This window comes from Condylura cristata, unplaced genomic scaffold (assembly GCF_000260355.1).
Source record: "Condylura cristata isolate star-nosed mole 26May11 unplaced genomic scaffold, ConCri1.0 scaffold00039, whole genome shotgun sequence".
Lineage (NCBI taxonomy): Eukaryota > Metazoa > Chordata > Mammalia > Eulipotyphla > Talpidae > Condylura > Condylura cristata.
Window position 1 is genome coordinate 3170729 of NW_004567140.1, and position 15411 is coordinate 3186139.

At 42.2% G+C, this 15411-nt stretch overlaps 2 protein-coding genes across 2 annotated transcripts in view; one reads left to right on the forward strand and one right to left on the reverse strand.

The window, feature by feature from the left end:
• Positions 1-1436, reverse strand: part of RPGRIP1L (RPGRIP1-like) — an 88195-nt gene extending 86759 nt beyond the window's left edge. Inside the window, exon 1 of the mRNA XM_012733220.1 lies at positions 1389-1436. The gene's annotated coding sequence lies outside the window, so the exon portion shown is untranslated. The remainder of the gene's footprint in view (positions 1-1388) is intronic.
• A 176-nt stretch (positions 1437-1612) lies between these two features.
• The window catches only part of FTO (fat mass and obesity associated), a 345767-nt gene continuing 331968 nt past the window's right edge, over positions 1613-15411 (forward strand). The window contains exon 1 of the mRNA XM_012733198.1: positions 1613-1813. Within this exon, the coding sequence (XP_012588652.1) occupies positions 1769-1813 (45 nt within the window). The 5' untranslated portion in view covers positions 1613-1768. The remainder of the gene's footprint in view (positions 1814-15411) is intronic.

The window sequence follows — 15411 nt, forward strand, 5'->3', positions numbered from 1 at the left end:
AGCAAGAGTTCGATCCCCCACCAGGGAGCTGACCCCCATGGCACGCAGGCCACTTCTGTCTCATGCGCTGCTCCCCTCAGCAGTGTATTCAGTCCATCTGCCTGTTCTGCTCCCCACTCTGTCTCTGGTGAATCCTCTCACCCCCTGCACCTCTAGCCTGTATCCCAGTTCTGTATGCATACATAAATAAATCTTAAAAAAAAAAAAGTCAACTTTAGAATTCAAATTAACCGGAAATTTGAACACAAACTACTTACACAAATGATAACTTTCCATATAGAGTTCTGGTAGCTTCTATAATAATGACGATGACAGCGTCAGCTCACACTTACTGAATGCTTACTAAAATGCCAGACACTCTTGTGAATGTTCTGCTTATATGAACTAATTAAATAGCACACATACTGGGAGGCTGTTAATCAAATGCTTCCTACCTAACAAATGAAAAAACCACATAAGGCTTCTGGCATGTGCCCACCGTTGGTCCTATTTTTGATCTTGTAAATTGGGAAGAAGGTGTTACTGGCACCTGAGGACCCAAGATGCTGCTGCACGTCCTGCAGTACACAGGAACCCCAACAAAGAGTCAACTGGCCCCCAAATGGTGACAGCAAGAAGGTGCCTCTCCGACACTCTCTCATGCTCTCTCTCCTGGCTCACACCACTCCTACTCAAGTCCAGCTACCTCCTGCTCCAAGACCTCTGCAGTAACTGGCTCCTCATTCTTCAGAGCTCCAAGCCACTCCTCAGAGACCTCCCCCGAACGCCCCCTAGCTTCCTCCGTTCATTTCTTTTATAGCAACTACCTCTGCCCCAAATGATCTTAGTCGGGACCTCGTTTGCCTTTGTCATTGACGTTTCAGCATCTTGAGATCCGTCTGGCCCCATGGACAGCTCACCTGGAACAGTGCCTAGCACTTAATTAAACCCAACAGTGGTACCTGGGACTGAGAACTAAAAGGGCAAACAAAGTCCGTGTCTTTGGGGACTCGCTGGGCTATAGGGTAATCAGACGATAAACAAATCATGATGAGATGCCAACAACAGGCCGCTCAGGGGGCTTGGGGGCCCCCAACCACCTCCGACAGGGGGCAAGGGAGCCAACAGTATTCATGTGACCTTCTATCTGAAGAAGGATTTGGACTGGGGCGGCATCCACTCGGGTTTGGGGTTGCAATAAAATTTCGAACCGGTCCTGGGCGTGAGGATAATGGGCGGGTTTCGATTCAGGCCCGAGGAGGTGGAGGGGTCTCGTGCAGGGCTGCTCTTCACGCGAACAGAACTCCGAGACCCTCTCCAGGCCGTCGCACAGGCCCCAGGGCCCCTGCCCACGCTGCGGGGAGAGGCTCCGCCGCCTCCAGCCCCCTCTTCTCCCGCACAGTACTCACCGCCAGTCTGGCCCCGCCGCTAGCTACCGTTGCTATAGCGCCGACGGCGTGTGGGGTGGCCGGCCTGGAGGAGCACGGGAAAAACATGGCGTGCCCCGTCGCCTGCTGGGAAATGTAGTTCTCCGCGGGCACCCGCTCGCCGGCGCGCTGCGGAGCGGACTACGCTCCACCAGCTGTCGGACCTGGGAAATCCTCGGGCTCTGAACTCCGTGGCGCGCTCGGCGGTCGTCGCCGTGCATTCTGGGAGTGGTAGTTCTCGAGGCTCCGCCCGCGAATGGTTCCCGGCGGGAGCTGGGCGCCGAGAGAACTACAGGCAGGAGGTGGGGTTCGGGGTTCGGGTCTACGCGGCTAGCAGTGGCGGAGGCGGCTGTAAGAGCAGCATGAAGCGGACCCCGACCGCCGAGGAAAGGGAGCGCGAAGCCAAGGTATGTCTGGACCCTCTGGAGTCTGGGGGCTTGCGCGCGCTGGCCCCGAGGGGCAGGGAACGGGAGAGGCTTGGCGTGATTGCGAGCCACACACCGACCTAAGCCAGGGGATGACAGGGCCTCGTCTGCAGGGCTTCGGGGTTCCACGTTTGTGCTCCTCAGGATGCAGGCCCGGGCCTGTTTTGGAGCAGTTGTTAGTGTGGTCGGCGCTTGTGTTCTGGGTCTTCAGCACAGAGGCTATGAATCTTCAACTGTGGTCCCAGTTTCCCCTTCTGAGGTTCGGCCCTGCTAACTTCTATTCGAGGGGATGACAGTAATAATAGCAACAGCGCTAGCGGTTTTTTTTAAAGTGTTTGTTGCGTGACAAGCTCTCTGTTCATGCTATTTATATTGTTTCATATTCTTATCACAGCAGACTGCAAGATAGATATTATGCAAATGGAGTGTCAACAGTCCTGTTTTACGGATGAAGAATTGAGGCTCAGAAGAATTGAATGTTTTCGTTTTTGTCATTCACTCTCCTCCCATCAAGTCCTGTTGATTTGTTAAATATATCGGTAGTCTGTCCACTTTTTCCCATCGCCACTACCTTAGACCTGATTCCCATTATCTCTTTAATGGCCTGTTGCAATATTCTCCTTCGTGGTGTCTCCTCTCATTTCCCACATGACTACTCTCTTCTTCAATATGGATGGTGTGAGGTCTTTTCAACAATGCAAAGCTAATCACCTCCCTTTCTTTCCTCTTTGCTCTGTCAACCACCTATTTAAAAATCTTCCATGGCTTTCAGCTGCTCTTGAGATAAAGACTTCAATGGCCTACTCTGCAGGCCTGTCTCACTCTTGCTGTGTCAATGGGCCTCATTGGACATGATAATTTGGTCTTTGTCCATCAGCCACTTTGGCTTTCTTAAGAGAACCTTTTTCTTGTGCTCTACCTGGTGAGCAGCCTTTGCACATTCTGTTCCATACTCTCTATTAGGGAAATATTGGAAGTGAGGACCAATTGTAAATAAAAAAGACAGTTCTTGCTCTCATAGAGTCCTACAAGCGAGCTTGTCTTAGGATTGATACCCTTTTGGATTTACAGTGTAAAAGTTGTTCTTCAGTGGCCTAAGTTTTAAGAAAATTTCATCAGGCACCTCAAGTTTCCATTCTTAAGCCTGCAATGATGTGGATTGTATAGGAAAGATAGAATCAAAAGGGTGGGGCAATCCATCTGTATTTGTGTACAACAGTGCAAATAAATAAATAAGTAGTAAGTGTACTAACAACCTTTAAATGCAATCATTTTTTCTTTAAAGTTTATTTAATACCTGTTATTTGCCAGACACTGAGATTATGATTTTGGCTAAAGTAGAATTCCGCACCCAACGAACTTTCATGCTGTTGAAACCGTAACCATTTTCGCTTTTTGGCTTTTATTGAAATATGCCACTATGAACATTCATGTTCTAGTGTTTTTGTGGATGTGTGTTTTCATTTCTCCTGAATAAATAACTAGATTTGGAATTGCTTTGTCATCTGGTAAATCTCTGTTTAAACTGCTGCACTGCTTGGTATGATCTATATATTTGTTTCTCCCTAAAATGCAGATATTGAAATCTTACTCTCTGAAGTGACAGTAGGAGATGAGGGTGGAGCCCTCATTAGTTTGATTGGTGCCCCATTATTGGGCAGCCTCAAAGAGCTCCCTCACGCCTTCTGCCATGTGAGGATACAAGAAGTTGGGAGTCAGTAACACACAAGAGTGTTCTCACCAGAACCCAAATCTGTCACTTCTAGCCTTTGGGGCTGTGAGGAATGGATTTCTGCTGTCGATGAGGCTCCCAGTCTCTCTCTCTCTCGAGAGTATCTTATTAGAGCAGTCCTACCAAACTCAGACTTCATTTTCCAGTTGGAGAGTGGTCCAGTTTCTTTATGTACTTGCCATCATTGGTTATTGTCCGTCTTTTATTGTAGTCATCCTACCATAAAGTGGTTTTTCACGGTTTTTGATTTTTCATTTCCATTATGTCGAGTGAGACTCAGCTTCTTATGTATTTTTTGAGATATATATATATATATATATCGCATATATAAGCGATATGCTATATGATATATATATCATATACTTATTTCTTTTTGGTTAAATGTCTTCATATTTTTGCCCATTTCTTGGGAGGCTTTTTGTGTTCTTTTTGTTACGAGTTCTTAATGTTTCGTAGCAACAAGTCCTTTGTTAGTGATACATATTTTGAACATTGTCCCGTTTTTTGGATTTACTTAATGGTCTTTTGAAGAACAAAAGTATTTAGTTTTGATAAAGTTCCAATTCATCAATTCTTTTTATGACTCATATTTTGGTAGTCCTATCTATGAACTCTTACCCCAAAGTCATTTACCATTTAAACTTTACCATCCCTCCATATGGCTTTTCTTTTCTCTTTGAAATAACATTTTTTTTTTCTTATGATGGTTTACACTCTTCAGTGTTTCTAAGTCTGGAGGGTAAATAAAAAGTTGGATTAAATATCATCTAGCTTTTCATGATAACATGTATTTAGTTTGTGTGAAAGCGGAAGACCGCCAAAGTACATGAATGCATTTGAAAAATGATTTCTTTCTTGTAAGGTTTTCAGTGGAGTAGTCCAAGTGACACTGGCACTTGAGTTAGAACCAGGGCCTCTACAATTCACTGCTGTTGGAACGGAGGGTTGGCCTTCCATGCCTCAGTTTCTCCAACTAGAGGTGATTTCAAGCTCCTGCGGGTTGCCAGGAGGGTACAGTGAGTAGGTTTGGCTGCTGTGCCAGGCAGAGTGGGTATGGCCTTGAGCTGGGTTGCCTCGAGCTGGCTCTCTGCTGGCTCAGGGCTTCCCCACACTTTTTTTGGATAATACTTTGTTACTTTACAATTTGAAGTTTAAAGCAGAGCTACAAGTGTGGAAGAAAAAGCACTCACAGGCCTGTTATTCAGATTCCCAAGTTGTTGACACTTTGCCACCTTCATCGTCTGCTCTCTCCAGATACACACATCTTTTTAACTAAATCATTACAAAGTGGGAGAAATCAGCCCTCTTTACATCCAGATACTTCAGCATGTATTTTCTGAGAACGGTAACATTCTTAAATGGAAATATAGTTCCTGCCAACTTCAGAAAAGTGCATATTGATATGATGCTATTATTTAATCCAAATTAATATTTAAATTGCCTACATTTTCCCAGAACTACCTTCTTTTTTTCTTTAAAGATTTATTTATGATTTATTGCATACAGAACTGGGATACAGGCCAGAGGCTCAGGGGTGGTGAGAGGATTCACCAGAGACAGAGTGGGGAGCAACACAGACAGATCGATGAAGTACACTGCTGAGGGGAGCAGTGGAGAACAGGGAGATCTGCTGTGCCATGTGGGTCACTCCCTGACTGGGGATCGAACTCAGGGCTTTGTGGTGATAGTGCCGAGACTTAACCCCTAAGCCATCTGGCGTGTATCTTTTTGTCGAAAGATGGGAGCTACTGCAGAGCACAGATGTACAACTCACATACTCATCTTTCCCATAGGTATGTTGTATTTTGCCTGAACTGTTTCTAAAAGTTTTCGAATTATTTTCTAACCCTTCAAAGTTAAAAAGTTTCCCATAAAGATCTAGATGTCCATCTCTGAAAAGCGAAACTGGCAACAGAAAACACGCATTTCACTAAGAGTGAAAGGCGTCTGGCCCTTTAGATGGGGCATGAACTTTGCATTTTGCCACAGTCCCAGCACAGGGTAGCGAATGGGGCTTCAGAGGTTGACCTCTGTAATTGGTCACTCCCTTGGGCAAGCAGCTTAGTGCTTTTCGGCCTCAGTTTCTTCGTCTGTCAGATGTGGGGGACATGCTTGAGGTGAGGATTAAGTGAGATGTAAAGGATTGAGAGTACTCCTGGCACACAGTAAAAACAAGCGTTATCATCAGCCATTTCATCATCTTCCCAGTCACCTGGTGACCTGAGTAGATCTCATGGCCTGTATTCACGTCATTCATTCTGTAATGTTCCTCTAGCTTTTCGTCGGTGCATCCCCAAAGGTACTTCTGTTTTGCCTTTGAGAGAATTGAGAAAATAGTCACGAAAACCATTTCCTGTGTTCTGTGGCTTATGTGAGTTACCCGGTTAAGCACGAAGCGACACACTTAGCACTGAGGCCACATGGGTGAGCCTGGACTTGGCCTGCGAAGATACCTGCCTTCCTAGGGAAGGGAGATACCTAAGCTGGCTCCACAGGACAGTGCTGAGTTCCCTGCCCTGGGAACAGGGTGCAGGAGCAAAGAGGTGTATTAGGGCCTGGAAGTCATGGAATTCTTTCCTCAGGGAAAACTAAGGCTTGGGAGTGTGAATTCCTTGCTAAGAGCTATTTAAGACGATATCCTTATGAGACACTGGGGCTTCTTCTTTTTAAAAGATTTATTTATGCATACAGAACTGGGGTACAGGCCAGGGGTGCAGGGGCAGTGAGAAGATTCACCAGAGACAGTGGGGAGCAGGACAGGCCGATTGACGAAGTACACTGCTGAGGGGAGCAGCGGGGAGATAGAGGTCTGCCGGGCAGTGTGGGTCACCCCCTGGCCAGGGATCAAACTCATGCTGAAGTGGCTTTAGCTTCTTAGTGCTGTGCTTTAACCTGCTGCGCCACCAGGGAGGGCCCAGTACACTGGGGCTTATTTAGAGGTTGTTCAGAAAATTAGAAGTGTGCTTTAGTTATGGTATGAAAAGTTGTGAAATTCAAGTTAGCTTCAGAGAGTCTTATACTGTTTTTTTAAAATATATAGATGTGTGTATATATATATACTTACATCATTGTTTATTTTTATACAATGTATGCTGTGCTACCTCCTCTCAAGTTTTGGGTGAGGTAATGTTTTAAAAAGAGTATTGAACATAAAAATCGTTTATGTTTGTTACTGAAAGGATAATAAAGGATAGGAATAAAATAACTTCAATGTCTATTTTTATCACTGACAGAATATATCCAGCATATGTAAACTTGCTGTTTCATACAAAAATCCTTTAACAAGTCTTCTATTTTGGTAATGGTTGACATTTGACAAGGTTTAATGAGTCATAAAAAAACCCTCAAAGTGAGTTTGTTACGCATCCGTGTACCCGCTGCGTCTTTCAGACTCCCCTTACTTCCTTCTTATAGGTTGGCATTTCACGTAGATTCTGAGAAGGTTCTTTTGGTTCTTGCCTCCAGGATGAGCTGTCCTAGATCATTGCACCAATTTATCTGACCGTAATTTAGGAAACTACATGTAGGACATTTTGGGGGGTGGACCAAAGAGGAGACGACTCAGCAGATTCAAATTCTGCTTGGTGATGCCACTCTTTGCTTTATTTATTTGTTTATTATTGAAGCTGAAGGACCCTTGCTTCTTGTTAGTGTCTTGGAAGCCGCAGATCTTCCCTTTCAGATGCCATCCCCGTAGGGCACCCACCGCCCACGCACCCCCAGTTCTCCCTCCACCTGTTAGCACCCCTTTGCATGCCTCTGTTCTACGGTCAGCTTTCAGGGGTTGGTTTTAAAGTTTGCCTTCGACCTGCTGCTTGGTTTTTCTACATTCCGCAGAGAAGTGACATCATCTGATATTTATCTTTCTTCTGACTTCTTCCCCTTCGCGTATTCCCTTCCAGCTCCTTCCCAGTTGCTGCAAGTGATGCAAATGTTCCTTTTTTTGCACACAGAGGCGTATTCCAAGTGTACAGACACCACATCTTCTTTTCTGTCTTATATGTATTTTACATCATTGTTCATTTTTGCACAGTGTAGGCTTTCTCCTTTCAGGTGTAGTCTCTATACACTACCTCTTCTTGATTTACTCTGTTTTTCCTCCTCCAAAGTCTATCTTTCCCTCTCTTCCACGGGGTGGGTCAGCCCTTAATTACTATTTAGGATTTGTAATTGTCCTCTCTAGATAGGAGAAGTATTGTATTAATTAGTCATTGTTCCCAAACTACTGCAAATATTTATTTATAGTGAATTAATCATTGTGGTGACTTCAAAGTTTAATAAAAGAGAAAGGGGAATTAACTGGGGAAGCCCTTGAGTATCAGTGAATCTTGTTACTTTATATTATTTCCAGGGCTGTTTCTTAACCTTCTCAGGGTTGATCTTGAACATTAAATTTGCCACTTGAAAAAAGTCTTAGACACTTTTAAACCTCCATTAGCTTATTGGAGGCAGCATTGGAAGGTAATCAGATTTCCATTTTTCCACTGTACTTTGTGGGATATCTTGCACGGAGAGGACATTTATGAGTGTCGGTCAAAGAAAGAGTGAATGGATGCGCGTGTCCCCCACGTGGTACACATTTCATGTGACCCCTTTAATAATTATTGCGTTAGCTCCCTGGCCACAGAATGGATTTACTGTGGCCGAGTTTAGCAATACAGGTTTTGGCATTTAGACTGTCTGTGTCAAGGAAGTAGGAACCCCATCTTTTTAGTTTGTTGTTCACCATTCTTTAGCACTTAACATTGTGCCTGATGTGATAAATACTCCATAAATAGTTATCGAATGGATGAATGGACCCCTAAGAGCAACCTGTTAGTTATAAAGTCATCACACTTTCTGCTAGTGAAAGGTGGAACCAGAACCTGAAAGAAATCATGAAAAGAGGCTAGAAAGTATTGATTTTAAATTAATCAGTATGCCACTAGAGGTACATTAATTTTTTTTAGAAATATGCTGCTGAGGGGAGCAGCGGGGAGACAGGACAGGTCTTCTGTGCCATGTGGGTCAGTTCCTGGCCGGGGATTGAACTTGTGCTTCAGTGACCGCTGAAAGCTTCATAGTGCTGAGACTTAACCCCTTGAGCCACCAGGGAGGCCGAGGTATATTAGTTTTGAGAAAGCAGGTCCTAATCTTCAAGGTGTGCTTTAACAACTGCCCACAAGTGTTTTCTAGTGCTCTCTTCCTGGTTCAGAATGCTAGTTTATCTCCCAGGGTTAGTCTGTATAATTTGTAGTTGTTAGTTTATTATGCTAGTTTATTTTTTTGTAAAAGATTTACTTATTTATGCATACAAGACCTGGGGTGTAGGCCAAAGGGGTGGGGGGTGGTGGTGAGAGGGTGCACCAGAGAGATTGAGGAGCAGAACAGGCAGATCGACTGAAACACACTGCTGAGGGGAACAGCGGGGAGACAGGAGAGGTCTGCTGCACCATGTGGGTCACTCCCTGGCCAGGGGATCAAACTTGTGCTGCAGTGGCTGGTGACAGCTTAATAGTGCTGTCTCTAACCCCTGCAGCACCAGGGAGACCCCATATTATGAGAGTTTTTAGTTTATTATGATTTCGTGGTAAAGCTCCACTTAAAGGCTGATTTTCTCCCTTCTAAGAGAAGAGATGTTTGCAGTTGAGATGGAAGCTTATTTAAAAAAAGCACAGTTGTAAAATAAACTGTTATAAAATAAATAAAGAAAAAGCACAGTTGAAAGTTGGTGGATTTAGAGTCCTGCTGAGCTCATTCCCTTACACCGTTATCAGCAGGTTCTCTGTTAATGGACAGGACTGGCACAGTCCATCTGTGATAAACTGGGAGGAGTCTAGGGACTCTTGACTCAGGGTTGCTCAAGAAGTTTGCATCGGTAGAAACAAATGTCGCCAAACATTTGTTCCTGGCAAAACATCCTCCACACCCCCGGCACATGCTAACCAAGCAGAACCGTGAATAAATGCTGTAGTTTTGCTGTTTTTTTTTTTTTTTAAATTCCACAAACATCTGCCCAGTGGCATGTCCGTCACTTACTCATTCTGCAGTTTTGGAAGTGACTTACTTGCCAAGGGACTGTGTCTTCCTCAGACTGAAGAATTGCCACATGGGTGAGTGGCACTTGAGGCTTTCCAGCTGGTTGAAACCAAGTAGAAAACTCAGTTTGAAGACCAAGTAAAGTGGCATCTGCTCTTCGGCGGAGATCTGTCGTGGCGAGATCTGTCGTGGCGCGGGACTGTTGCCATAACTGCTGGAGATCAGAGAATTCTGAGCTCGGATTTCTGCCTGGCCGGAGCCGCCCTTTTGCTACCTTCATTTAGCGAGTGGATCCGTGCAGGCTGAGCTTTTCTCCAGTAATATAAAGCAGGCTGACGCCGCGGCCTCACCTCACTGCGGGGTTGGGCGTGGTTCAAGTCCACAAGGCCCCACGAACAGTGACCTTTCCTTTCCATGGCCAGCAGTCCCTCATTTCTGTTTTCCTGTCTGCCACTTTTTGAAAACAGAGATGGAAGATTGTGCCCATGACTTTTTTTTCTTTTCCTGTCTACCCAGGCTCAGCTTTCTCCACTTGAGATGCACTGAGCAAACAAATGCGTGCTTCCCGGCATCGGTGGCCTTCCCCTGTTGTCATGTCAATCTCCTTATTTAGGTAACCGGTGGGCAGTTTTTCGCCGAATCAGCAGCCCATATGCTGTGAGCAGTTTTCGTTTGAGTCACATTATTGGCTGGTAACACTATTAAGGAGACAATAATTGGGAAATCGTGGTCATTGTTCTCGTGAAACATGACCCCCCACGCTGGAGCCAGGCAGACAGCCACTCTCAGATGCGCGGAGGGGAGGGAAGGAAAGGGTGAGTGGCCGGCAAGCCCAGCTTTTAAATTCATCAGACCCCTGCTGCTTAAATCGCCCCAGCTGCTAATGCTGGCACCATTACAGTAATGGACTCAGCAAATGAAGGAGAACAGGGACACGCACACTTTATTACCAGAGGGGCAATTTTCTCTTCATCTGTAATAGCACGGCTGCCTCGTATTGATCAGACCATCAAGATACTAATCCTCTGTAAAATTACTTGTTATAACTGAAAATGTGTTAATCCAAATCAGTCTGTGTCCTGACTGCCTACTTACTATTGAATACAGACTATTAGATGGTTTATTTTTCATGATTTAAAGCTTTTGCCCTGGAAGAGGCTGGCGTTTCCCTCGCAACACTGAGTGCTTAATCTTAGCTATCGCCCAGGGTTGCCTTTTTGTTTTAAACAGAACATCACCCACTTAATTAAGGAGTGAGTGTCTGTCTTGCTGTCTGAGCTATGCTGGTGTTTTATGTGCCTCTGGATTTATTAAGCAGCTTGTTTTACATTCGGTCTGTGGTCTGTGCTGTAAATAAAAATGGGCCCCTCTTGCACACATTAGAAATTTGCAGGTAGCAAATGTCAATAAGTACCAGAAATGTAAGGCCCTTTGATTTATATTTCGCACGCCAGGTTGTGCTTTGTCGATTGCACCCATAGGCGGGGTGCATGCTGGTGTCTGCTGTGTAGCAGATGTGTTTTGGCATCGTTGTCTAAGAAAGTTTATGGTTATTTCTGCATCCTTGGTTCGGTAGATTGCTTGCTAGACAATGAGGCATATCTACTCGCCCCTTGTGTCTCGTGAGAAATGACTTCAGCGAGACATTAGAAGGAGACCTGTTAAGCACTGAGTTCTCTCTCTCGTAGCATTTAGAATTTTAGGAAATATTCCTCATATTTTTATTGTAATCTCCACATACGTCATGTGTTTCTTTATACAAAGACTAGGGCGCTCCCTTAGCAACAGATTTATTTATTCTAATATGTTGTCATGGCTCAAAGCGTTTATGCGGCGTTCTCTGCAGAGTTCATTCGGAAATACATAATTAGTCCTCTTGGTGGGCCAGGAATTGTATCAGGGCCAGAGAGTCGATAATGAGGAAGATATAATCTTTGCCACTGAGGAACCCCAGCTTACTGGGGAGACAGACACGTGAGCAAATAATTACAATGACACGGTATTGCAAATGTTAGCAGTGAGTTGAAGCTGTCGTTCCTGGCAGCCGACTGCAGTTATGGGTACAATAGTAAAATCAGCCTCATTGATTTTGCTTGCTGTGTTCTCAAAGCAGAACTGTGCAGTTTAATCCCACGTTAAGACTTGATTCTGCATGAGTCCTTGATGCTTAAAAGAAAAGGGAAAAGTGAACTATTTTAAAAATTTGACCAATGACCCCACCTTTGGATGTAGAGATTCTCATGGAGAGTCCTTAAAAGGACATAGAGACTGTTTGTTTATGTTGTGGCATTTATGTTATAAATATGGCTTGTTGCTTTGGGATATAGTTTACCAGGGAGTCAAGAGCATGGATTCTGGAGCGTGGCTGCCCTCTTTTCCCACACGCTTCCCTACTCACTAGCTGAATGACCTTGGGCAAGTCTCCTAATCTCCTTGAGTCTCAATCTTCATCTGTAACATGGGGATAATAATAGCTGTGAGGAATAATTGGTTTCATACACGTGACCATTTATAATAGCAATGGGCATATTTCTAGTATGTGTTAACCCTTGTTGTTACCAAGGATATGACTGTAGATAATGAAGTTAGTTTTTTTTTTTTTTTAAAGATTTATTTATTTGTGCATACAGAACTGGGGTACAGGCCAGAGACTTAAGGGTGGTGAAAGACTTCACAGAGGCAGAGTGGGGAGCAGAACAGGCAGATGGACAAAGTGCACTGCTGAGGGGAGCAGCGGGCGGGTCAGGAGAGGTCTGCTATGCCATGTGGTCACCTCTGGGGCAGGCGGGAATCGAACTCATGCGGAAGTGGTTTCAGCTTCTTAGTGCAGTGCTTTAACCCGCTGCGCCACCAGGGAGGGCCCAATGAAGTTAGTTTTTATATGTAGCTTAAGAGAATTTTGTAAATGTATGACAGTTTTAAATGTATGAAACACTTCTTATTTAAATATTATCTTTCCTGATTATGTAGTATGTTGTTATTTTGGAAAAATTTAAAGATAAAGAAAAATACCTAGCAGGAAAAAAAAATATATATAATCTTCTAGAGATAACCAATGTATTGCTGACCGTATTGACGTATTTCTTAGAATATTGTTATAATGCACATTGTATGTATCGTATATACAGTATAATCCTAATTTTATCAAAATTACATTTATGGCATGAATTTATACAAGGTATATTTTAGACAAAACTTAAAATCATAATGTGGGCATTTTGTACTCTGTTCTTTTTCACTTACTACAGTATTAGTATATGGTGAACATTATTTTTATGTCATGGCAATTAAGCATATTTCTTCATAGGGAGTTTCCCCCATGTTATAAATTATCCGTCAGTGATTATTCTTGCCAATATGTGGTAGTATTGTCTGTAGGACAAATTAAAGTGAGGCAAATTGTCTAGCATTTGTAAAGATTTTTGTTTCACACTGTCAGATTGCCATGCAGAGAGGTACTTGGCAGATAGCAGTCTAGGAGGATGCCAGCTTTAAATGAGGGTATGTTTGGTGTGTCGTCTCCAAGACCAGGAATTAGCAGAAAATAAAATATTTCCCAGTTTGGAAGAGATGGAGTAGGAACTCATTGTAGAAGGTGTCACAAACTGTAGAACTAATTTGTGTTTTCTTAATTACCAAGTCTGTGGCTGAATTCCTTCCTCAAGTGATTACTGGCCGCACACATCTCCTTTGTGATTATTTATATAACCTCTGTCCATCTTGCTATTGTTTTGTCTTATTAATTTGTAAGAACATTTCATAGATTCGTGATGTTATTGTGAATCATGACATGAAAATATTTTTCTTGTTTATTGCCTGCCTTTTATGTTTGTATTTTTGTTATTTCGAAGTATTCCTTCCTTTATGCACAGGGAAACTTTTCCCATCCAATTAAGTGACTAAGGATCACTTACAGGTTTTTCTTGCTCTTTTATGTGTGTGTGTGTGTGTGTGTGTTTTAATATAATTCTGTATCACATGCCATTAGCTATGTCTTCCTCTCAGGTGTTTAATTACTCCCACTACATTTATCAATTAATTTGAATATGAACATACTCAGATCTTTTTATTCTGTTCTTTTGTTTGTTAATCTTGAGAGATCATTTTAATTATCAGAGTTTTGTCACACCTCTTTCAATATCTGCTATGAGTCCTTGTTTGTTTTTAAAGTTCTTAAACTCTACACTAAAAGACAATTTAGTTTCTAATCCCCCCTCCCCATAAACTTCTCCAAGGTCCCCTGTGTGCTCTACCAGATCTTTGGTATTTTGTTAGTGGATAAAATTTATACTTAATTTGACAAGAATGGAATATATATGAAGAATTTTCTTATTCAACAGTGTTATCTGTCTTTTGGATTTATTACCTTTAGAATTTATTACTGGACATTGTACATACTTAATTATTTTGGGTTATTATTGTAAGTGGAATGCTTCAAAATGATAGTTCTAAATGGCCCATGCAGATGGTTATTTGGTATATGCTGGTTTTGTAATTGGCCATAATACAGAATGCATCATTATCCTAGAATTTTTGGTTGGATTTCTTGGGCACTCAGGTGAATGCTGGTCAGGCAATTTTCAGGAGTGCAAATGTAATTTTGCCTTTTCCCTTTAATTATACTCTTCATTTTTTTTTCTTATGTTATTACATTGTGTTATTACATCTAAACCACTCAATAGTAGGAGTAACCAATAGTAATAGTTACATTTTGGGGTTCTAGTATTAAGTGTAATAATTGTTGGCAGTAGTCTTTTGATTCTTAGTTTACTTTCTCCCCTAAAGGGAATGAGATTGAACTTTCATGGAATATTTTCTGACACATATTTATGTGGTATTGTCTTTAATTTTACTGATAGAATGTAATTTATCATTGTAGTTTCTAGTATCAGTTTCTTGAGATAAGCCCTACTTGGTGACATTATTTTAACATACTATTGAAGTTAACCTTTTAGTATTTCAATTAGGAATTAAGATGGTTTCATAACATTGATTATTATGAAATGTAGAGGGTAGAATTCTCCTCTCCCATAGCAGAATCTGCATTGAGGTATTCTTACTGTAAGCATCATGTAATTGAAACTCCAGTCAATGAAATGTAAAGCTCTTTTGACTTATGATGACAAGCTCACACTAGGGGAGGTAAAAATAGGTAAAAATATTGAGAAACAGTCCATTTTGCATGTCTTCTTCTGGCTTTGGTATCACAGTTAGACCTGTGTCACAAAACAAACTCACCATTTTCCTCTTTATGTACTGTGGAGTCATTTAAAGCATCAGACTTACTTGTCCTATGGAAGTTTGAACTTAATTATTTATAAATTGCTTGTAAAGATAAATGTGAAACAACTGTTTCTAATATACTTTCTAGTTATTGATCTGTTTTGTTTTCTAATTGAGTCAATTTTAGTCATTATGTTTCTGAGACAGTGAGCCTATAACTTTATTAGCACTGCACCTTGAATACTCTGGTTTACTAAGAGAGTCGTGTCGAGCTTTATACTTAAAAACTGCTTATTCACTTTTTGTATTTCCTTGTAAATTTTAACTTTTTGTATTCATGTCTTCTTTTTAAAATTGATTATATTTGCCAGTGTTCTATTTCTCAAAAAATACGCTTAGAATTGTTTATGCTAATTCATTCATTTCTGCTTCTCTTATTTCTTTTCTCTTGCTTTACTTAAACTTCTTTGCATTTTATTTACCAATGAGATGAACCATAGTACATATGTTTCCTTTCTTTTTTTTTTTTTTTTAAAGATTTATTTATTTGTACATACAGAACTGGGGTATAGGCCAGAGGCTCAGGGGAGGCGAGAGGGTTCACCAG